We start from the raw sequence: 23,942 nt of genomic DNA on the forward strand, positions 1-23,942 counted from the left end.
TTTATTAAAAAAGGTGAATTTAACTGAATGTAAATTATATCTCAATACACTTGACTTTAAAAACTAGATTGAGAAAAGGTGATTTCATTCCCTAAAGAGGCAAAAATCAATGTATGTATGGATGTTAATATGAGCGTTATAAAATGAAAATTACAGTCGATCAATAAAGGAAGATACTAATTAACAGTAATAGCCTTTTCCTGGTTGGAAAGACCGAAAGCCAAGCTGACATTAGGCCCAGTAGGGCCAGAGCAGCTCATGGGGACACGTGGTCCCTCCTACCACACAGGTGGGTGCCTGCCCCGGGGGCGGGGGCGGGGGCGGGGAATCAGGCCTGCTTGTCTGGGGGTGGGGCCTCGGGAGCGCTGGGCTTTGAGAGAGGTCTGCGGGTACTCAAGTCCTGGAGTCCGGAGACGGTGGAGATAGTGAGTGTGGTCCTTTTCCTCTCCGCCCCGCCTAGAGCAGGCCCTGTGCCCGAAACTCTGCTCCCTCCACCTCCCACTGTCGCCACCACCAGGGAGCTCCGGCTCTAGGCCACCCCTCTGCCCCGGGGCTCCCCCACCTCCACGCTGGGCTCAGCGCCCTGGCTTTTCAGCTGCCTTTTCTCCCTTCCGGCAGTGGCGACTCCGCGCGACGCTGAGATCCGGAAGGACGTGCAGGTGCCAGCAGTAGGGCCAGTGGTTGCGGTGGAGCATCGGCTGAGTGGGGACTTTAGGCCTTTGGAAGCCCGGCCTGGCCTGCCAGGATTCCTGGGGTGGGGGCAGGGCCACTTCCGGGCTTGGAGCTTTACAGGGAGGAAAGGCCGGCCAGGCCTCAGTGGGTTGGAGTGGGGTTGGTGGGGTGCAGGGGGCCTTACCCCAATGGACACCAGCTCTTCTTTCCCCACCCCTCACCCCACCTTTGGCCCCTGGGTCAGACCTACTATGGGCAGGTGCTGAAGAAATCAGCAGACCTCCAGACCAATGCCTGTGTCACTGCAGCCAGGCCGGTCCCCCAGCATATCCGGGAAGCCCTGCAGAATGTACACGAGGAAGTATCCTTGAGGTAAAGTGCTCTGTGCTGCCTCCATGAAGACCCCAGACAGCAGCTTTCTCAGAAGACAGTGATGCCAGGTCACTAGAGTTAACCCGCCTCCTCCAGTCCATAGGGCTTGCCTTGTGTGTCATAAAATCGGTAAAGCACCCACTGATTATCTTACTGTTCTGTTGAAGAACATCCAGTGACACCCCCTCACCTCCCAGCTCCAAACACCGCCCCCCGCCCCCCGACCCCCCCATTGCAGAACCCTTTACTCACAGGATACATTCACACTCCTTTGACCTGACATTCCAACCTGTTCAGTTTGGCCCTACCTTCCTAACCAGTCTTGGCTCCCTCTGATGCCCTGGACTACTCTAGGCTGACCTTTCCTTTCCTCTTACCATCAATGCAGCCAAGATGATTTCTGCCTGTGCGGCATGCTGTTATCACTCTGGAATGCTTTCTGAATCCCCCACCTGTCCAACACCTCCCTGATGTCCTACCTACTTTGTGAAGCTGTTTTCAGTCCTTGAGCACTGCTTCCCCAGACCACACTGTTTTTCAGTAAATCATAGAAAATGTTTTCTGTGTTTGTGTTTTACCTCCCTCATTAAATACACTTTTCTTACCTTTCTTCTTCAGTAATGAGTTTGTCCTGGACCTGCATTAGATGCTCAGTTAGTGCCTAACAAATATTTTACTTGGTTTATTTGTTACTACCTGGAACAGTGCCCATCAGTTCAGTGGTAACAAAGCAGTGATAGTCAGCCTTCATGGAGCTTCCAGTATATTGGGGAAGACTAAACACCAAAAGAGAAATTGAATGAGTGATGGAAGGAAAGGAGGGAGGGAAGGAGGAAGGATTTATAAGATTTAGTGGTTCCATGTCTTCTAGTTTCTAGATGGAAAATAATAGACACATGCATATATTTTCTATTTTCCAGGTATTATGGCTGTGGTCTGGTCATCCCTGAGTGTCTGGAAAACTGCTGGATTTTGGACCTGGGTAGTGGCAGTGGCAGAGATTGCTATGCTCTTAGTCAGCTGGTTGGTGAGAAGGGACATGTCACTGGAATAGACATGACAGAAGGTCAGGTGAGGCAGTTTCAGGGATAAGGAGGAACAAATTCTGAAAAGCAGTCTTTTAGAGATGAAGTTGTTTCCTTGTTACGTGTCAAGGATAATTTAAGAAAGATGCTAAGTGCAATGCTCATTTCTGCCATTATTGCTTCCTGACTCAGAAGCTGAGAACTTTGAGGTTTAGGGGCCTCTCTGGGAGAAGGGAGTCAGAGGTTTGATCTGATATATGAGTCTCATGATGTCTGAATGGAGTTTGATCTTTTCCTTCTTTCTACCATTTATCCTGAAGGATTTTCTTGAATGAAGAGTTTATTCAAATAAAACCCATGTATCAAACAGGGGGTTTATGCTTCATTGAATTGTCCTATGTTGTAGTAAATTCTCCTTGCCCAGATGAACCTTGTTTACTTACCTAAAATAGTCTGGGGGGAGTATATTCCATTAGTAATAGGAAATTTTAGGAAAATATTAGAGCATTCAAAAATGTTGATTATCAAATCTATTTTTTTCCTTCCTGTAGGTGGAAGTAGCTAACAAGTACATTGAATATCACATGGAAAAATATGGGTTCCAGGCACCCAATGTGACTTTTATTCATGGCTACATAGAAAAGTTGGAAGAGGCTGGAATCAAGAATGAGAGTTATGATATTGTTATGTAGGTCTGCATCCTTACTGTTGTGAATATAGCCCATTTATGATTGAACACACAAACATCACCACTTTTTGTTGAATGGATTCTCATTTAGGGGCTTAAAGTAAACTTATGCTGGCTTAACAAAAGGATGGAGCTAGCCTGAAGCACTTGTAGTCCACTAGCCACCTAACATACTAACCTAAGAGAGAACAGATTTTAAGCTGAACAGTGGTTTATGAATGCGCCCAAAAGACCAGCAAGACTCCTGAGTCTGCTTGTATAATATACATTGATCTGTTATTTTTAGTATGATTTTCATTGCAAATGATAACATTCTGTGCTTCTGTTTTTCCTCCGAGTTGTCAAATCATGCCCAAGTGACAGCCTTAATAAAGCTGCCTCTGAGGAACTCAACCTATTTACATGTGGTGTAAGAAATGCCTTGTACAGTAGGCGTCTGGTCCCAGATCATTTTATTGAATGGCCACCATCATGCCTCAGAATATCTTCTGCACACTCAAACTTGCTAACAGTTTATTGAGATTCTAAACACTCTATCTCCCTTATCTTGGGACAAAGTTGAGTGAGGGAAAGAGGAGGGAGGTGGGAAAAATGGTATAGCTTTGAGAAAATGGTGGGAACCACCTTTAGGGACTAAAAGGATTTGAGGGTGTCTCAGTGGTCTGAAGGTGTGCTTGACATTCTCTCTGTTCTTTTTTAGCTCCAATTGTGTCATTAACCTTGTACCTGATAAACAGCAAGTGCTGCAGGAGGTATATCGAGTGTTAAAGGTGAGAAGAGGGAGACAGGCTGTCTTTGAACATCAGTGAGAACACGTGGAATCTATCCTGTCCTTGTCCCCTTGAGCTGAGAGCTCCAACTCTTAATTTATCCATTAAATTAGAAAGAGTGGCAGAAAGGGGGGGTGACTAGAATACCTGAGCTATGAATTTGTTTCCCTCTCAGGTTGCAAAAGGTGATAAATCTGAGAGTCACGATTGTGATTGAATATGTTAAAATTTGCTTTTTTGACTGTTTTTCCTCCTGCTTGCTGCTGTAGAGGAGCCTAGAATAGCATCTGCAGAGCTGCGGGACCCTTTGGACTGACTCCGAAGGTTATTTTGAATGTGCTCTCCTAGCATGGACAGTGTTTCTCAGTGCTCCTTATTTTGTACCCATCAGTATTCCATTCTCTTTGGGAAGTTACAGAAGGTGAATCTTTTACACTAACTACTCTCTTAAAGGGAAACTTGCAGGCCCTCCACACCCTCTGTATGTATCATGAGATGTATCTCTTCATGATAGAAGATTCTGAGATTCTTGGTTTATATTACTGTTGCAGAGATCAAGGGCTTTTGTTTGCAATTCAGGAGACCCAGGTTTAAACGATCTCTGGGTTGCAAAGATCCCCTGGGAAAGGGAATGGATACCCAATTCAGTATTCTTGCCTGGAGAATTCCATAGACGGAGGAGTCTGGCAGGCTACAGTCCATGGGGTTGAAAAGAGTTGGACACTATGCAGAAATGATTTAACAGTGTCTTAATTAGTATGCCATTATATAGACCAGTTCATTACTTTCACCAGGGTGTACTTGTAGAAGGTAGAGACATTACTGTAGAATCTAGACCTCCATTCTCTTGAAATTAGCTAAATAAAATCTTAAAATTCCTGACAACTCATATGCCTGAAATTTTAAGGACGTTTTAAAAAGATAATGTGTTATTACAAAAATAAATAACAGTGTTGCAAAAGTTATATAATTTTTAAGGAAGGAGACTTAATGAGTACCATTTACTTCTGTTCTGTGAAAGCCTGGTCTGCTTTGCTTCAGATTGATTAAGTTTGTAAAGTTATTTTATTAGCTATTGGCTGACCAGTCCCAAAGAAAGGCAATGCCAAAGAATGCTCAAACTACTGCACAATTGCACTCATCTCGCACGCTAGTAAAGTAATGCTCAAAATTCTCCAAGCCAGGCTTCAGCAACATGTGAACTGTGAACTTCCAGATGTTCAAGCTGGTTTTAGAAAAGGCAGAGGAACCAGAGATCAAATTGCCAGCATCTGCTGAATCATGGAAAAAACAGGAGAGTTCCAGAAAAACATCTATTTCTGCTTTATTGACTATGCCAAAGCCTTTGACTGTGTAGATCACAATAAACTGGAAAATTCTTCAAGAGATGGGAATACCAGATCACCTGACCTGCCCCTTGAGAAACCTATATACAGGTCAGGAAGCAACAGTTAGAACTGGACATGGAACAACAGACTGGTTCCAAATAGGAAAAGGAGTACGTCAAGGCTGTATATTGTCACCCTGCTTATTTAACTTTTATGCAGAGTACATCATGAGAAACGCTGGGCTGGAAGAAGCACAAGCTGGAATCAAGATTGCCGGGAGAAATATCAATAACCTCAGATATGCAGATGACACCACCCTTATGGCAGAAAGTAAGAGGAACTAAAAAGCCTCTTGATGAAAGTGAAAGAAGAGAGTGAAAAAGTTGGCTTAAAGCTCAACATTCAGAAAACAAAGATCATGGCATCTGGTCCCATCACTTCATGGGAAATAGATGGGGAAACAGTGGAAACAGTGTCAGACTTTATTTTTTTGGGCTCCAAAATCACTGCAGATGGTGATTGCAGCCATGAAATTAAAAGACACTTACTCCTTGGAAGAAAAGTTATGACCAACCTAGACAGCATATTGAAAAGCAGAGACATTACTTTGCCAACAAAGGTCCGTCTAGTCAAGGTTATGGTTTTTCCAGTGGTCATGTATGGATGTGAGAGTTGGACTGTGAAGAAAGCTGAGTGCCAAAGAATTGATGCTTTTGAACTGTGGTGTTGGAGAAGACTCTTGAGAATCCCATAGACTGCAAGGAGGTCCAACCAGTCCATCCTAAAGGAGATCAGTCCTGGGTGTTCCTTGGAAGGACTGATGCTAAAGCTGAAACTCCAATACTTTGGCCACCTCATGCAAAGAGTTGACTCATTGGAAAAGACCCTGATGCTGGGAGGGATAGGGGGCAGGAGGAGAAGGGGATGACAGAGGATGAAATGGTTGGATGGCATCACTGACTCAGTGGACATGAATTTGGGTGAACTCCGGGAGTTGGTGATGGACAGGGAGGCCTGGTGTGCTGCGATTCATGGGGTCGCAAAGAGTTGGACAGGACTGAGCTACTGAACTGACTGAGGCACTGAAAAAAATTCTTGGCAGTTGGCTATTGACTGTAACTAGAGAGGGAGCAAGTAGTTATTTGTTCAAAAAGGGAACTTCTGTTGTTTTTTTAAAACTTGATTTTATCCCCTCATGCCTTTCTTTGCTGTCAGGGACTAATGTAATCTTTAACCTTGTTTGGATTAATTCTGCTGTTTCAGCATGGTGGGGAGCTATATTTCAGTGACGTCTATGCTAGCCTTGAATTGCCAGAAGAAATCAGGACACACAAAGTTTTATGGGGTAGGTATTTGTGTTTTGTTTTGTTTTGTTTTGAGGCAGATACTCGTTCAAGTACAGCATTCCATCCTGCTGATGTCCAGGGTGAGGCTTTGTGATGTGGGAACACATGGCATTAGGTAGCCGGCTTAGGTTCTTTTCCTCCTCTGACACTCAACTCTGATAAGACCTTGGGCAATTTAATTACTCTCTTTGACTCATGACTTCCTAACTATTAAATGTAGGTAATAATTCAGTCTGCCTCATAGGGCTGCCATGAAGATTGAATGGGATAATGTGTGTGAAAAATTCTTTTAAAAGCTCTAGTGTGGAAATGACGCCAGTTGCTCCAGAGATGGTGTGTCCTTAATTCCCTGTATTTTCATCATTATTCTGTTGTTGATCCCTTGAGTGTTATTTTCATGGAGTTTCTGGACATTGAGGAGATAAATGGCATGTGTTTGGTCAGTCTGGCTATGAAATCAAAAGTTCTTTTAAAATAAAATTAATGTTCACTTTTTTCTTATTATACAGTAAGAAATAGATATTGTTGGGACTTCCCTGGAAATCCAGTGGTTAAGACTCTGTGCTGTCAATGCAGTGGGTGCAGGGTTGATCCCCTATCAGGGAACTGAGATCCCAAAAGCTGAGTGGCGTGGCCAAAAAAAAAAAGTTGGAAAATACAAAAAGAAAAAATTACTACTAAACATGTAACTCTTTAATAGTTTAGTATATACACTTTTAGGTTTGCTTTTTTCCCTGTGGGTGAATATAAAAATATTGGGAATATACTGCATATAGACTTTAGTATTCCAATTTTGTTTAGCCTATTTCCTAAGCCTAAAACTTTAAAAAATATTTAAAAGTATATCATACAATTTTACAGCTGAACCATATTTTATTTGGCCATTTCTTTCTTGGTAATGATTTAGGTTGTTTCTAATTTGTTGATGTAATGAACTTGAAAACTATAAATGCCTTATGAATGTTAATAGTAATTACTGTTCTAGTAGCAGATTGTTATAAGGTTAATCTGGAACTAAGAGGCAGTTTTGTAATTTTTCTTGTATTTTTTTACTCACATAACATAGTGCTTTTCAGAATGTGACCTAATATATGCATGAATATTATGATTGATGGAACCATTAGCTAGCATATCCAGCCTTGACCTTGATTTTCTAGACCTTGGAGGACTCTCAGGTCCTTCTATTTTTCTGGGATCTGTGTTCTAAGTAATACCATAGCCTAATCAATTATACCAGAAGAATAACTTTCTAATATCTAGTTGTATTGGTTGATCTGTGATTTTTCTTTTTTTAGGTGAGTGCCTGGGTGGTGCTTTGTACTGGAAGGACCTTTCTATCCTTGCCAAAAAAATTGGGTTCTGCCCTCCACGTTTGGTCACTGCCAATTTCATTACAGTTCAAAACAAGGAGCTAGAAAACGTGATTGGTAAGAAACAGTAGCAGGCACTGTTATAACTCCACCCTGAATGGTTCAGATTTGGTGATTAGCAAGTATCTCCTCAGTGAGTCTCACTGAAGGACACTGTGTCATCTGGAAATCTCCATCTTATCTCCCCTTTAATGGCAGCTTCCCAAAGTTTGGTGTTTAATAAAGCACTTTGAAGTTATTCAGTAAATAGAGTCATTTGCCCAGAAAGGTGATTGACGGCATGAAAGAAGATACCATCTTTATAATATTTAAGTCTTCATCTATTGAGCAGACCAGTAACCACTGCAGTGCTGGAGACAAACCATGAGTGTATTCTGTTTTTAGGCGACTGCCGTTTTGTTTCTGCAACATTTCGCCTCTTCAAACTCCCTAAGACAGGACCAACCCAAAAATGCCAAGTTATTTACAATGGAGGAATCACAGGACACGAAAAAGAACTAATATTTGATTCAAATTTCACATTTAAGGTAACTAAAGATTTCCATGACTTCCAGCATTCTTCCTCTTCTTACTTTTGCTCCACAAACCTTTTCTTAATCTTGCATTGCTTCTCACTTTTCTGGTCTTGGTATATGTGCACGTGTCTGTGTGTCTGTCTATATACACACAAACACACACACATACTTGTGGGCTTCCCTGGTGACTCAGTTGTAAGAATCTGCCTGCGATGTAGGAGGCCCAGGTTTGAGCCTTGGGTCAAGAAGATCCCCTGGAGAAGAAAATGCCACCTGACTCCAGTATTCTTGCCTGGGAAATCCCATGGACTGAGGAGCCTGGCGGGCTATAGCCCATGGTGTCGAAAAAGAGTCAGACACGACTTAGTGACTAAACAACAGCAAATATATATATATATTTGCTAAACCATTAAAATGTAAGTTGCAGATATCATGACATTTTACCTTTAAATATTTCAGCATGCATCTCCTAAGAACAGAATGTTCTCCTAATATCCAAATATCATTACCTTAAGAACTTTTCTATGAGAAACGTCATTCATACATCAGAGTAATGGCATTATAAAGATGAGAAACTGTGAGAGTACTGAGCAACAATATTTCAGTTGTTTAATTATATTTTGGGATTAAGGAATTGTTAGTGTTTAATGATGACACTGATATTTTTACTATTCTTTTTAGAGGAGGCTTTGTTTTCTCAAAACAGGTAAGTACAGGCTTTGGAACTAGATAGCTGGTTTCAAATTCTAGCTATGTTATTTATTTATTACTTGAATAAACTTGAATATGCCACCAAAATTGTTTGAGAAACTGTTTGCTCCACTGTTAAAGTAGGGATAATAATATTACTATGTGGCAGATTTTCTATAAAGATTAGCAATAATGTAGTAAAATATTGGTACTGGGAACTCAGTAAATAGAAGATACAGTCATTATTTGTTTCAAATGTGGAAGAACTTAACTGTTTCCCTACTCTGATGTTTTGGTCTAGATAGCATTTTCAGATTTCTTAAATACTCCTGGTGCCACAGAGCCATTAATGCTTTTTCACTGATATACTGCCACTTGCCTGCTCAGTAGAGTCGCAGAATCAGTAAAATCATCACTCTGGTCTAGTGGCTTTCAAAAAAAAACATTTCTAATGGCAGAATTATTTTTTATTGAGACATAGTTGGCACATAACACTATATTAACTTTAGGTATACATAGTGATTTAATATTTGTATATATTGCAAAATGATCATCCAGTAAGTGTATAGTTAATGTCCATTACCATACGTAATTACAAATTTTTTTTTTTTAAATGTGGACCATATGTTTAAGTCTTTATTGAATTTGTTGTAATATTGCTTCTGCTTTATGTTTTGACTTTTTGGCCTCAAGGCATGTGGGAGCTTAGTTCCCTGACCAGGGATTGAACACACACCCAGTGCGTTGGAAGGTGGATTCTTAACCACTGGACCACCAGGGAAGTTCCAAATTTTTTTTTCTTATGATGAGAAATTTTGGGATCTTTCTCAGCTACTCTCAGATACATAAAACAGTATCATTAACTACAGTCACTATGCTATACATTACAGCCTCATGAGTTATTTATTTTATAACTGTGAGTTTGTATCTTTTGACCCCCATCAGCCAATCTGCCTACCCTCTACCTGCCCCCAGAATTTTTTTTTTTTCAGCAAAAGCAGGCAGATTCTTTACCAACTGAGTTATCAGGGAAGCCCACAGTTTTATTTAAAAGACCAATATTTAACTATGTGTAGGTCCTTGCCTTATGTAACTCCAGTATCTGAAGGGATACAAGCAGAATTTATTGGACAGGAGCAGAAACTGGACAGCTCAGAATCTCCTGTGTTAACTCCTGGTTCCCAAGGCGTGGACCCTTTATGCACCTCCCAGGCACATTGGGACTCAAGGAAACACACCATAAAAGCCATTAGTCCAAAGACCTCATTTTAGCAACAAATAAGGTGAAACTCGGAGAGCAATGGTTTTCTACATTTGCTTCTGAGCAGAAACTAGACACTGGAGCGATGAGTGTCTTTTTTTTTTTTATGTTGCCACCAAAGGAAAACTGATAATGACACTGGTCAGTTCCATGGAGAAATAAGCATGAAGCTACTAGCAGCAGGGTCTGAACATGAGAAAATACTATGTCAAAAGGTATAGTCTTTTATCTTGAGATACTACTCGATAGTAGTAGATAGAAGAACCCTTCAGGGTGTTTTTCTTCTATTCAGATGAAAGTGGCATCTCTAAGAATGTCTTTCATGCTTCCCTTCAGAAAGATGAAGCTGTTGAAGTAGACGAAGAAACAGTGGCTATCTTGAAGAATTCGCGATTTGCCCAAGGTTTTCTGATCGGGCCAGATGGAGAGAAGTTGCCAACATGTGGAGCCTATACTGCTTTAGAAGTAAAGGTTAGCTTGGCTTTTAATTCCCTAACCTCAAACAGAGAACCATTAAAAAAACTGTTATGATCACCACAGACTGCTAAAGAAACAAATCATTATTCTTTTAGGTCACCATCATAACGTATTTCTAGGATTTTTGTACCTATAAAATGATCTAACTTCATAACTTCATTTTTCCAGTGCTGACTTGGTACTTCCATCAGTGGACTTTAAAGCATCCATGAACCCCTTAAAAGTGTACGTGTATTTTCTTGGGAAAGAGTCTGTTACTTTCATCAGGTTTCCAAAGAGGTACAGATACAAAAAAGATTAAGAGCTACCTTGGGGAAAATACTGCAAAGTATACATATATACATATACCTTTTAATGTGGACTTCTGTGGTGGCTCAGCGGTAAAGAATCCACTGCCCATGCAGGAGATACAAGAGACGTGGGTTCTATCCCTGGGTCAGGAAGATCCCCTGGAGAAGGGAATGGCAACCCACTCCAGTATTCTTGCCTGGAGAATCCCACCGACAGAGGAGCCTGGAGGGCTACAGTCCATGAGGTCGCAAGGAATTGGACACAACTTAGTGACAAAACAGCAACAACAGACCTTTTTATATGAATAGTCAGAAAGATGGTACCAGCCTACATGCCTACCTGCAATGTATGAGAATACCTTTCCCCTGTATTCTTACTAATATGGTTATTACTTTTTTAAAAAAAGATGATGGTTGGATGGCATCATCGACTCAGTGGACATGAGTTTGAGCAAACTCCAGGAGATAGTGAAGGACAGGGAAGCCTGGCATGCTACAGTTCATGAGATCACAAGGAGTCAGACATGACTGAGTGACTGAACAACAACTTCTTAAAAAAATCTTTGTTTAATCTGATAACAGAATAGAATTTGTTTATTTTACGTACATTGAACTTTTTGGTTATGTTTATTGACCTTTTACATTTCATCTATTGTGAACTTCCTATGTAATCTAAGACTTTGTTTATTATTATGTTGCAAATTTTTTCTCATTTATCTTTTCATTTGCTTTTCTTTGTTGTTGTGCCACATGGAACGTTGGACCTTCGTTCCCTGGGCAGAGATTGAACCCATGCCCCTTGCAGTGGAAGCGTAGAGTCTTAACCACAGGGGAATTCCCCTTTTTATTTGCTTTTTCTCCTGAATAGATGTTTTCAGTTTTTATGCAGTCATTTCCTTTATGGTATCTGGCTCTGGTGTTACCATTAGAAAGATCTGCTCTGTGTGAACATTATAAATTAACTTGTTTTCTTTTAGTGCTTTTTAAAACTTGAGGTAAAATTTGCATAACATAAAATTCACTATTTTAACCATTTTTTAAAACCATTTTAATCTGTACAGTTTAGTAGCTTTTAGTCTGTTTATAATGCTGTGCAACCATTACCACTGTCTAGTGCCAGAAAGCTTTCATCATCCCCCAAATAAATCCTATTCCCATTAAGCTGTAATCCCCAGTCCTCCCCTCCCCCATCCCTGGCAGTAACTAATCTGTTTTCTTGTCTCTGGATTTGCTTTTTCTGGATATTTCGTATAAGTGGAATCATACAATACTTTGTGACCTTCTCTGTCTGGCTTCTTTTACTTAATGTAATGTTTTCAGGGTTTATTCAAATAGCAGTATTTGATTCCTTTTCATAGCTGAGTAATAGTTCCTAATACGGCTATACCACAGTTTTTTCTTTCTAGTCCACTCATCACTTGAGAGACGTTTAGGTTGCTTCCACTTTGTGGCTATTGTAATGTTGCTGTGACTACGCATGTTTATGTGCCTCATATACTTGGGTGAGTGGTTGTTTTGAACCCTTTTGGGTCTGTATCTAGGAGTGGAATTGTTGGGTCATATGGTAATTCTCCATTTAACTTTTTGAAGTCACCAAACTGTGTCCTTCAGTGGCTACACCATTTTACAATCCTACCAGCAGTGTGCAAGAGTTCCCATTTCTCTGCATCCTTGCCAACGGTTGTTATTTTCTGTTTTGATTGTAGCCATCTTCGTTAGTGTGAAGTATTTGAGCCAGTAGTCCAACATATTCTAAAATGAATATTTTCTAAAATAGCTTAGATTCTTATTTTAAAATTACTCTAGTAACTGAAATATTGGTGTACATTTTTAAAAGCATTTTATCACAAGTTATCTCCAGTCACCTCTCACAACCTCCCTATGAAGAAGGTGGATAGAGAGTGATAACAGATAGTGGCATCTTTCTCATATTTATTTTTACCTTTCCCCCATTCATGCGCTCATAATTATTAATCCATTTGTTAATTTATAATATTCTATTATTTAGAACAGGCGTAGTGATGGATTTCGAGTCTTTTTTGTCTGACAGAACTTCTAACCTGCACCAAAGTCCTGCCGAGCAAAATAAGGTACTGCTCTTTCTGGGGCAGGATGGTGGGGTGTATGTACACGATAGACCAAGTACACATCTCGGCTCTGCCGCCTATGTGTAATCTTGGATTCCTTACCTAAGCTCCTCAAACCTGCGGTTTCCTTATGTTTAATGGCAAGATAATAATCCCTTTTCTCCTCAGATTGTAAAAGTCAAATGGAATGATACATGTAAATGTTAGGGAATGCCTGGCAAGTAATAACATACTCAAGAAACAGAGGTGGTTATGGTTATGGATTTGTATTTGCTAAGATTCTTGGTCCAACTAAAGACTAAGATCCAACCAGTCCATCCTAAAGGAGATCAGTCCTGGGTGTTCATTGGAAGGTCTGATGTTGAAGCTGAAACTCCAGTACTTTGGTCACCTGATGTGAAGAGCTGACTCATTTGAAAAGACCCTGATGCTGCGAAAGATTGAGGGCAGGAAGAGAAGGGGACAACAGAGGATGAGATGGTTGGATGGCATCACCGACTCAATGGACATGGGTTTGGGTGGACTCTGGGAGTTGTTGATGGACAGGGAGGCTTGGTGTGCTGCAGTTCTTGGGGTCGTAAAGAGTCGGACACGACTGAGCGACTGAACTGAAGTGAACTGAACTGAAGATTCTGGGTATCTTGGAACTGTGTTCTATGTGTTTGAATTCTGACCCTTTTTGCAGGATTCTTTCATCATTCTCTCATGTACCCTTTCTCCTGGCTCAGAATTTCTATAATCTTCAAAAATTTCACTTTTCTGCTCTTTATATTTTGTAGAAATTTTAGATACATGGGGCAAAAACATTGATACACAAGTAGCTCTTGTGCCTTTTCCTCCACCTTTTGTTACCTTGCAGTCTCTTTTTTTTCTTCCCGCAGTGCTTCTGGGATCTTAGTTCCCGAACCAGACATTGAACCCTGGGCTCCAGCAGTAAGCACCGAGTCCTGACTGCTGGACTGCCAGGGAATTCCCAGGCAGTCTTTTTTTATTTGGCCACGCTGGGTCTTTGTTGCTCTGCACCGGCTTTCTCTAGTTGCGGTGAGGGGGGCTACTCTTTGGTTTGGTGCATGGTCTTCTCATGTGGGCTCAGGAGGTGTGGCGCATGGGCATAGCTGCTCCAAGGCATGTGTGGGATCTTCCTGGATCAGGGATCAAACCCATGGCCCTGCAATGGCAGGTGGATGCTTATCCACCAGGGAAGTCCCCAAGCAGTGAAGCTTATTAGGGAATTCCCTGGTGGCATAATCTGAGCTAAGCGTAGAAGCCATCTCTAGAGGTAAAAAGTGATTTTATGTTTGTTTGTTGTTTTTTTTTTTGCTTTATTTGACTCTTGAGCACTTTGCTTTTGAGGGAAGAATAATCTTTGAGGGAAAAGTAGAGATATTTGAAGTCTGACTTTTCAGCCCATTGCGTTTCATGAATGTGTTCCTGGTCTTTTGAAATGCTTGGTCGTTCACTGATAACAAAATCTTGCTGGTCAAAATCAGTGTTTATCTGGAAATACTTTCATCATTCTATTCTCCTTTACTTGGTTTCCTGAATCCTGGTTCTGAAGGCTGTCAGAGGATTAGTTATAAGTAAACAGAATCTTTCCCCCAGGCCACTCTGGCTGGGAAACTGTAGTTAGATGTGTTTGCTTCTGCAGGAGGTAATTTTCTGCCAGCAGAGCTCTCCAGTACCTGATGTGCAGGAAGATGCCTGACCTCTGGCAGGAATGCCAGTTTCTCCGCGTTTGGAATGGTTTATCAGAACCATCTCCCATCTCTCTCGGCTGACTTCTTTCAGCCTACGGTTGTGCCATCAGTTCCATGTTTCTGAAACGGGACTAATTGACACTGAAGGAAGATTTGAAGAATGAAGCAGCTGTGTGTCCTAGAAATACAGCCTTGGGCTTTCGGAGGAGGACATTCTTATCTTTTTTATGGAAGACCTTTGTGATAGATTCCTGAGAACCACAAGCAGGAGGCATGTAGGGAATTGCTCGTATTTCTGTCATCTTATCAGTTGGTGCAGAAGAAGAATGAAAGTGCTGCTTCTTTCTGGGACTTGACTCCACAATGACGGTTTTTGAGAGTCCTTGTTTTTCTTTTTTCTTCTCTTCCTCCTCCTTTTTTAATCCTGACAAGCAAAGTGTATTTTGCTATTTAAAAGAATTATTAAAACACTGCAGCATCTATAGTGATGCAGATAGGATGTGTGCTGTGTCCGGTCTTGCTCTAGTTAATAGTCCTGGGAGTAATCACATGATAATGTTGCTGTTGTTCAGCCACTGAGTTGTGTCTGACTCTCTGCCACCCCATGGACTGCAGCATACCAGGCTTCCTTGTCTTTCACTGTCTCCCAGAGTTTGCTCAAACTCATGTCCACTGAGTCATTGATGCCATCCAGCCATCTCACCCTCTCTTGCCCCCTTCTCCTCCTGTCCTCAGTCTTTCCCAGCATCAGGGTCTTTCCCCATGAACTGGCTCTTCAAATTAAGTAGCCAAAGAATTGGAGCTTCAGCTTCAGCATCCATCCTTCCAATGAATATTCAGGGTTGACTACCTTTAGGATTGACTTGTTTGATATTGCTGTCCTGGGAACTCTCAAGAGTCTTCTCCAGCACCGCAATTTGAAAGCATCAACACTTCAGCACTCAGCCTTCTTTATGGTCCAATTCTCACATCCATACATGACTACTGGAAAAACTATAACTTGGACTGTACAGACCATTGTTGGCAAAGTGCTGCCTCTGCTTTTAAATACACTGTCTAGATTTGTCATAGCTTTTCTCCTAAGGAGAAAGCATCTTCTAATTTCATGACTGCAATCACTGTCTACAGTGATTTTGTTGTAGTCTGCTGCTGCTGCTGCTGCTAAGTCACTTCAGTTGTGTCCAACTCTGTGCGACCCCATAGACGGCAGCCCATGAGGCTCCTCTATCCCTGGGATTGTCCAGGCAAGAATACTGGAGTGAGTTGCCATTTCCTTCTCCAATGCATGAAAGTGAAAAGTGAAAGTGAAGTCGCTCAGTCATGTCCGACTCTTAGCGACCCCATGGACTGCAGCCTACCAGGCTCCTCCGTCCATGGGGTTTTCCAGGCAAGAGTACTGGAGTAGGGTGCCATTGCCTTCTCTGTGTTGTAGTCTAGAGGACCTAATCTTTATCAAACAGTTAATATGTTGAAGGCACCTCATCATTTAGTCCTCATAATACTCCTTCTCTTCATTTTACAAATGAAGAAACAGGCTCAGAGAGATTAATTTGCTGATCCAAGGTCACACAGCTAGAAAGGAGTAAATCTGAACCTACATCTATTTCTGGAGCTGACATTCTTAACCAGTATGCTGCACTAGCTCTCCATATCTATACTTCATAGAAGCACAGTTAGTGCTGGAAAGGACTGCTTGTCAGGGTGTCCCACCTTCTAGTTCCTTCAAGTTTTGAGAGCTTTTCGGGCTGGTTGCAGACATTTGGAAGTGGTACTGATATTACTTGTACATCTTTCAGTTTGCCGCTGCCGCTAAGTCGCTTCAGTCGTGTCCGACTCTGTGACCCCATGGATGGCAGCCCACCAGGCTCCCCTGTCCCTGGGATTCTCCAGGCAAGAACACTGGAGTGGGTTGCCATTTCCTTCTCCAATCTTTCTGTTTGCAGTTACAAACAAAAAACTTGTTTGTAACTTGTAGGTTGCTGTCCACCAACAAATAATAAGAGTGTAAGATCATGTTTAATGAATTCATTTTCATTAATAAGGTGGCTTGTGCATATTCTTGATGTGCAGTCTTGTTCCTGGTTTTTCTCTGACTGTTGGGACTGCTGGCAGAAGTATCTCATTAAAAGGTGAAAGGAGGAAAAATAAAGACTGCTGTCTTATCTTTTGAAAGTTCCACTTACTCTGCCCTGAAATCTTACTGGTTGTAGTTGGCAATCTCAACATCTGAATATCAGCAATTGCTAATGAGGGCCCTGGTCTCTGGGACTTCCCTTCTTCTCTTGCACACATTTCTAGAGATTAGAGTAAGGGAAGGGAAGAAGATCCAGCATGTCCGTAGCTCAGTTCTAAAAAGGTAAGAGGCACAAACAAACGGGAATCCCATGGAATAAAGCAAAATCAACTCTTCTGGCCCAAAAGGGACCTTTCAGAAGCTTTAAATGAAGTTTACCTTGAAAATAGCGATAACTTGATTAGAAACTTCAGGAAAAGACAGCCACCTTGATAAGTGAGTCACTGATGCTGCTCCCAGACCCCGCAGAACTGTACAATTGTGTCCTCCTTGTAGGAAATAAGCGTTAAGTCCAGCTGAAATGCTAGTGTCTGTCAAAACATCTTTAACTTATCCTTTCGTCCTGGTTTGTCTTTTGACAGGATGTGATCACAGATCCATTTGAGCTTGCAGGGAGGTCTGACAGTGCGGAGTCCAGAAGCTCCCCCGCTGTTGGTGGCTGCTGCAATGCAAAGAAATGCTCCTAAAACAACAGCTGACCAGAAGACAGTGCGCAGGAGGTGAAAGAATGAGTTACACATGTCTTAACCCACCCTTTCCCATAGCGCATACCACACGAAAGAACAAGTGGCAGAAGTCCACTGATTTCTAGATAAAAATAAATGAGTTTAAAGGTTTACATCAAAATCACCTAAAGACCCAGTAAGCCAGTTTCCTCTTACCTGATTCTGGTGCCACCTGGTGGCCAGAAATGGAACTGAGCAGCAGTCTGGAAGCTTGGCCCATGGGCAAGGAAGGCTTTAGAAAAGAGAGTTGGCCGAGTCTCAGGGAAAACATCTTCCTTCTGACCCGCATAGAACCTTTTTGACTTTTCACCATGTGTGCTCATTAAACAAAGCTCCTACTGAAATCATTCGAATCATGCCAAAAGATTGCCAAATCAAATTTGGTAGGAGTGCTTTTGAGATAATGGTCTTTTATATCAGTTTTTTTCCTCCAGTGTGCAACTGAATGAAGAAAAAACCCAAGTGTTCATTTTTTTTACTTCAGTTTACCCTAACATAAGACAACATGGTGACCATATGCAGTAAATCCTAACCAGATCAGGAAAACAATTTGATACTTTTTAAAAGACAAACTAGAGGTAAAAATGGTGGGTTTTCTTTTCCTTTATAAAATTCCCTAGTTAAACCTATAGGAAGGTATTAGGTTTAGTCCTAGTTTCCATAGTTAAAGAAGATTGAGGGATTCTTCTCTCCTCAGTCTTCAAGGATGGTTGAAGATTTCAAGGATGGTTGCATCATTAGAAATTAAGAACCTTAAGGGAAGTTTCAAGAATCATTAGACCAACTGAAGACCAGTTTTAGTTGAAGACTTTGTTAGGGGGAGAACGTGTAAGTCATATATAAGCCAAGGCCCTGGTCATCAGGAGCTGATGGTTCAGTTTTTAAATAACAACCTTCAAGCAATGAAGAATTTTGACAAGCAAATATCAGCTAGTTGCTCTGAGTTCAGTGCAGAAAGAATAAGGGGGGATCACGCATGACTGAAGAGTTTTTTTGTTAGAGGTAGGAAAATTTTTAGGTCTTCTAAAATGTTGGAATGAATTTATAGGACATGAACCCTCTTTTAATAGAGCTGTACAAAATAGAAAAACTCTCAGATTTCTGAATGGGTTCAGGTATAGACTCTGACTTACTACTACAAACTGAGGAAAGGGCTGGGGGTATCCTTCAAGGCTGATGCATCTGTGTGACCTTGATTCTAAACAGTGCCTTCTTGGTTGTAGAGTTCAATATCTATTCAACCATAACCTACTTCAGTGACAGTATTACTTAGAATGGTACAGCTGGGTTTAAGCCTACTTTGCTATTCATAAGTGCTCGATGGTCCTGCAACAGTAAATGATGAAAAGATATGGTGTTCTGATTATTTGGTTTATTCAGTTTAATTCAGTCACTCAGTCATGTCCGACTCTTTGCGACCCCATGAATGGCAGCACGCCAGGCCTCCCTGTCCATCGCCAACCCCCAGAGTTTGCTGAAACTCATGTCCATTGAGTCGGTGATACCATCTAACCATCTCATCCTCTGTTATCCCCTTCTCCTCCTGCCCTCAATCTTTCCCAGCGTCAGGGTCTTTTCCAGTGAGTCAGCTCTCTGCATCAGGTGGCCACGACTGAGTGACTGAACAACAAAATATGATCCAGCTATCTCAATCTTAGGTATCTATTCAAGAGAAATGAAAACATATGTCCATACAGACAATTATGCAAGTATACATAGGAGTATTATTCATAATAGCCCCAAACTTAAAAGCAATACAACTGCAATCATCTAGCAAATAAATGTAGTTTATCCACACAATAGAATAAAATTTATCTTTAAAAGGAACAAGTTGCTGACACATGAATAACACGGCTGAACAAAATACTATGCTAAGCGAAAGAAGCCAGATATAGGACTACATAATATACAGTATTCAATATCCAATTTCACTGCATGGGTTTCCCCCACATACACACCAAGCTATTCTTTGACACCAGTTGTTCAGTTCAGTAGCTCAGTTATGTCCGACTCTTTGCAACACCATGAACCGCAGATGCCAGGCCTCTTTGTCCAACACCAACTCCCGGAGCCTGCCCAAACTCGTGTGCATTGAGTTGGTGATGCCATCCAACCATCTCATCCTCTGTCATCCCCTTCTCCTCCTGCCCTCAATCTTTCCCAACATCAGGGTCTTTTCAAATGAATCAGCTCTTCGCATCAGGTGGCCAAAGTATCGGAATTTCAGCTTCAACATCAAACCTTCCAGTGAATCGCAGCACACCAGGCCTCCCTGTCCATCACCAACTCCCGGAGTTCACCCAAATTCATGTCCACTGAGTCAGTGATGCCATCCAACCATTTCATCCTCTGTCATCCCCTTCTCCTCCTGCCCCCTATCCCTCCCAGCATCAGGGTCTTTTCCAATGAGTCAACTCTTCGCATGAGGTGGCCAAAGTATTGGAGTTTCAGCTTTAGCATCAGTCCTTCCAAGGAACACCCAGGACTGATCTCCTTTAGAATGGACTGGTTGAACCTCCTTGCAGTCCAAGGGTCTCTCAAGAGTCTTCTCCAACACCACAGTTCAAAAGCATCAATCCTTTGGCGCTCAGCTTTCTTTATAGTCCAACTCTCACATCCATACGTGACTACCAGAAACACCATAGCCTTGACGAGACGGACCTTTGTTGGTAATGTCTCTGCTTTTTACTATGCTGTCTAGGCTGGTCATAACTTTGCTTCCAAGGAGTAAGCGTCTTTTAATTTCATGGCTACAATCACCATCTGCAGTGATTTTGGAGCCCCCCCACCCAAAATAAAATCAGCCAGTGTTTCCACTCTTTTCCCATCTATTTGCTGTGAAGTGATGGGACCAGATGCCATGATCTTCGTTTTCTGAATGTTGAGCTTTAAGCTAACTTTTTCACTCTCTTCTTTCACTTTCATCAAGAGGCTTTTTAGTTCCTCTTCCACTTTCTGCCATAAGGGTGGCGTCATCTGCATATCTGAGGTTATTGATATTTCTCCCAGCAATCTTGATTCTAGCTTGTGCTTCTTCCAGCCCAGCGTTTCTCATGATGTACTCTGCATAGAAGTTAAATAAGCAGGGTGACAATATACAGCCTTGACGTACTCCTTTTCCTATTTGGAACCAGTGTGTTGTTCCATGTCCAGTTCTAACTGTTGCTTCCTGACCTGCATACAGGTTTCTCAAGAGGCAGGTCAGGTGGTCTGGTATTCCCATCTCTTTCAGAATTTTCCACAGTTTATTGTGATCCACACAGTCAATTTGGTTTATTTGGCATTTCTAAATTGAGGACACTCGGCTTCCGGTGGCTCAGCAGTAAAGACTCCACCTGCCAATGGAGGAGACATGGGTTTGATCCCTGGGTTGGGAAGATCCCCTGGAGAAGAAGATGGCAGCCCACTCCAGTATTCTTGCCTGGGAAATCCCATGAACAGAGGAACCTGGTGGGCTACAGTCTGTGGGGTCGCAAAAGAGTTGGATATGACTTAGCAACTAAACAACATCAACACAAATCTAGGAGGATGAAGTATTAACCTTTTGCTTGTCATTCTGAACTTCTTAGTTCCTCCGAAAGAGGTTGAGTAATGAGATTAGGCTAGAAATTCACATTATTCTTTTCAAAGAATAACATACTTTATGGATGTTAAGAATTGTATTTGATCTAGAACCTAGAAGAGATATATATTAGACAATATAAAATTAGATGTGTTTTACCCAGAAAAATGCCATAAACAGTTATGTAAATATTAAAAAATAGATGAAATAGACAACTAGGAATATTTGACCCTTATGAGAGTGAGAGGCAGTATGGAATGATAATTAAGGGCAAAAGTTGATGCCAGATGCTTTAGTTTTTTTCCCTCTCAACCCTGCCATTTAGCATTGTGGCCTTGAGAAAATCATTTCACATCCCATGCCTTTGTTGATTTGTATGAAGTTCTTTGAGAGAGCACATGTTTAGATCCCCATGGTTGCTGCAAGCATGTGATGTCAGGACAAGTGCTCCCGTTGCTGCCAGAACATGGTTTATGAAGCTGCCTGCAGGTCTTTTGACTGTGGGCAGCTTTACTTCCAACATTTTACTGTAACCATTTTCAAACATACAGAAAGGTTTAAAGAATTGTAGGGATGAACCATTTACCCACCCCCATCAAAACAAAAAAAAGACTTGTTAACCATCTGCAATCATTCAATACATTTTAACATTATATTTACTGACAGCAGAACCACAGAAACATTCTTCCCTCACTGAAAATCCTTTTCAAAAGATACTGGACTTAAAAATTTAAGGAGCAGATTTTTCCTTAATTGATTATTGTATCAAATACAGTATTTTCAGTCCTTCATTATCACAGAGGAGGATTTATTTAAAAATTATGGAAGCCTGCAGAGGCTTTTCGGTTTACCTACCGGGGGGAGGCCCAGCCGCAGCCAGAGCTGGGCCCCTCCTCCCACCCCGCCTTGAGCCACACATAGCTTTCAAGGTCATGGCTTTGTGCCAGGACAGCAGCAGAACCCTCTCCTCCTATTGATTCTTGGCCTTTCTTTGATGGCTCCCAGGAAGCAGCCAACGTAGTGACTAGTTCTGTCCTGTTAGGTTGAGAGGTCTGTTACCTGAGTCCAGCAAGAAATGTGAACCTCCTATCCTTTTTTTTTTTCTTTTTCTAAGTCAAAGAATGTTGCTTGCTGTCAGGTTCTGCAAGGATCAAGTCTTCAGCTACTTCAGTCACTGATGACAGCGCACCCTGGAAAGAGTCAAGGATGAAAAACAGGATGAAGTACTCTGTACTTTGGCAAAACAGTTCCCTTAGACAGTTAAATAGATCTCAAGAAAAAGTTTTATGAGCCCAGATTCTTGTATCTTCACATATATAGAAAAGCACTAAAATCATTAACTGAGATACCTGTTCCTCTGGATTAACAGTAACCTTTTACTGAGATGCATGCTTTCCTGCACCAGTTCCCTAGCCAAAGTCATCTTTATACTGACTTTCCCCCCTGTCTCTTTGGAGCAGTACCCCCGGAGCTATGGAGGGGATGATTCCCAAGCTAGAGTCTTTAGTAAGACCCTGAATAAAACTCAGCTCAACTCTGCATTTTTCTTTCAGTCTACACTTTCATTTGGCCACTAAATATTAATTAAGTATCTGCTGTTTACCAGGCACCATCCCAGGCTCCAATTCCTCACACTGGAATATTATGCACCTTGGAGGCCAACAGGACAAAAGCAACTAGGCATATTTTCTAAACTTTGTTGGCATCTTTCCTCACTTCTCTGATTTGCCACGTTTCTTCAACTGTATACACACCACCATTTGGATCTACACTGGGATTCTTTTGTAGAGTCTGCCCTAAGAGTCAGCAGAGGGAGATCTCCCTAGATAGTGAACTCTTTTGTAAATTGGAAGCTGGAATTAGACAGTCCTAATAATGACCTATGACTTGAGCTTTCCTGCTTCATTCCAGTTTCTGTTTAACTGCTGATCCTGCAGTTCCCGTAAGCACAGCTCCCACTGAGGTTAGTGGGAGTGTTATATGAACGTAAATTTTGTTCTTCATTTTCTCCTGCTGAGTGAGCCTTGCTTGTCTTGGACTGTCGACCATCCCAGTCCCCTTCACCAATAATCGGAGTGCTAGCCCGTCCTTTCATGACGCCAAGCCCTACCACAGTGACAGGCTCTAGGTGAGGGGAAAATCAATTGGGAACAGAAGCATTCTGCTTCTTGCCTCATATAACAGGAGAGAATGCGTCCTATTCACTGTCCAGAAGCCAGAGAGAGTAAGTGGAATGGCAAATGGATGATGTTCTGGGTGCTCTGTAAGCCAGACTTGAGTCTGCTCACTTTGCCTAAAACCACTAACCTCATTCATGGAAGGAAAGGGATGCAGGAGACAGAAGACAGGTGTTCTGTTCTGGTTCTGCTGCTGAATTTGTCACTTTCCCCTTGGAAAATCATTTGTCCACTTTGGGATTCACTTTGAAATGGGATTCAGCTGTAAAATGAGGTTTTGAACTCTGCGTGAGTTCCCTTCCATCTCAGAAACAGACTTAACGGGTCTAGATTCTGGGGAAGCCACAGAATTTTAAACAATTGAACTAGTTGCCCACATTTATAAGTCAGAAGGTTTTCCATAAAATACGAATTTCTGGCTTCTCTTGAAAAATTGGCAACCTGACCCTGCATTTCTGCACAGCTGCCATGGCCCCAGTGAATACTGGTTTCCCTGTTACACAGGGCATGTCCCCTTAGGCATTGTCCCTACCCAGTCAACTTTGCTGACCCCTGTAGGCAAAGGGCCCCATTTTAGGACTGGAGTTTAGCACAGTAAGTGAGGGTATGTCCCCCATTATAATTCAAATGATGGCTGGCCTCTGGCTTAATATATGACTCTGACTTATATATTTAATTCATTACAAGCAGAAGCTAAGAAGGGCACGTGGAGCTGGGCAGGGGTGCTCACAGAGGGGAACCCAAGAGTGCTGGAGCTGCTTATGGTAATTTGACATATAACTCGGAGCCTGATTGTGTCAGGTGAGGCGACCTGGA

At 41.8% G+C, this 23,942-nt stretch overlaps 1 protein-coding gene across 2 annotated transcripts; it reads left to right on the forward strand.

Moving 5' to 3' along the window:
- Positions 1-382: 382 nt before the first annotated feature.
- Positions 383-22,459, forward strand: AS3MT (arsenite methyltransferase). 2 transcript variants are annotated; one of them, XM_068961499.1, is made up of 12 exons: positions 383-425; positions 619-659; positions 917-1,044; positions 1,965-2,115; positions 2,621-2,757; positions 3,458-3,527; positions 6,119-6,200; positions 7,497-7,628; positions 7,956-8,098; positions 10,374-10,508; positions 17,244-17,381; positions 22,064-22,459. In XM_068961499.1, coding segments are annotated over exons 1-11 (1,125 nt in total). In that variant the 5' UTR covers positions 383-424; the 3' UTR covers positions 17,349-17,381; positions 22,064-22,459. The 2 variants fall into 2 exon arrangements, with proteins under 2 accessions (XP_068817600.1, XP_068817599.1); XM_068961498.1 differs by lacking the exon at positions 22,064-22,459 and having other exon boundaries at positions 17,244-18,713.
- Positions 22,460-23,942: the final 1,483 nt, after the last annotated feature.

The sequence above is a fragment of the Capricornis sumatraensis genome, chromosome 23 (assembly GCF_032405125.1).
Source record: "Capricornis sumatraensis isolate serow.1 chromosome 23, serow.2, whole genome shotgun sequence".
NCBI classification, from domain to species: domain Eukaryota; kingdom Metazoa; phylum Chordata; class Mammalia; order Artiodactyla; family Bovidae; genus Capricornis; species Capricornis sumatraensis.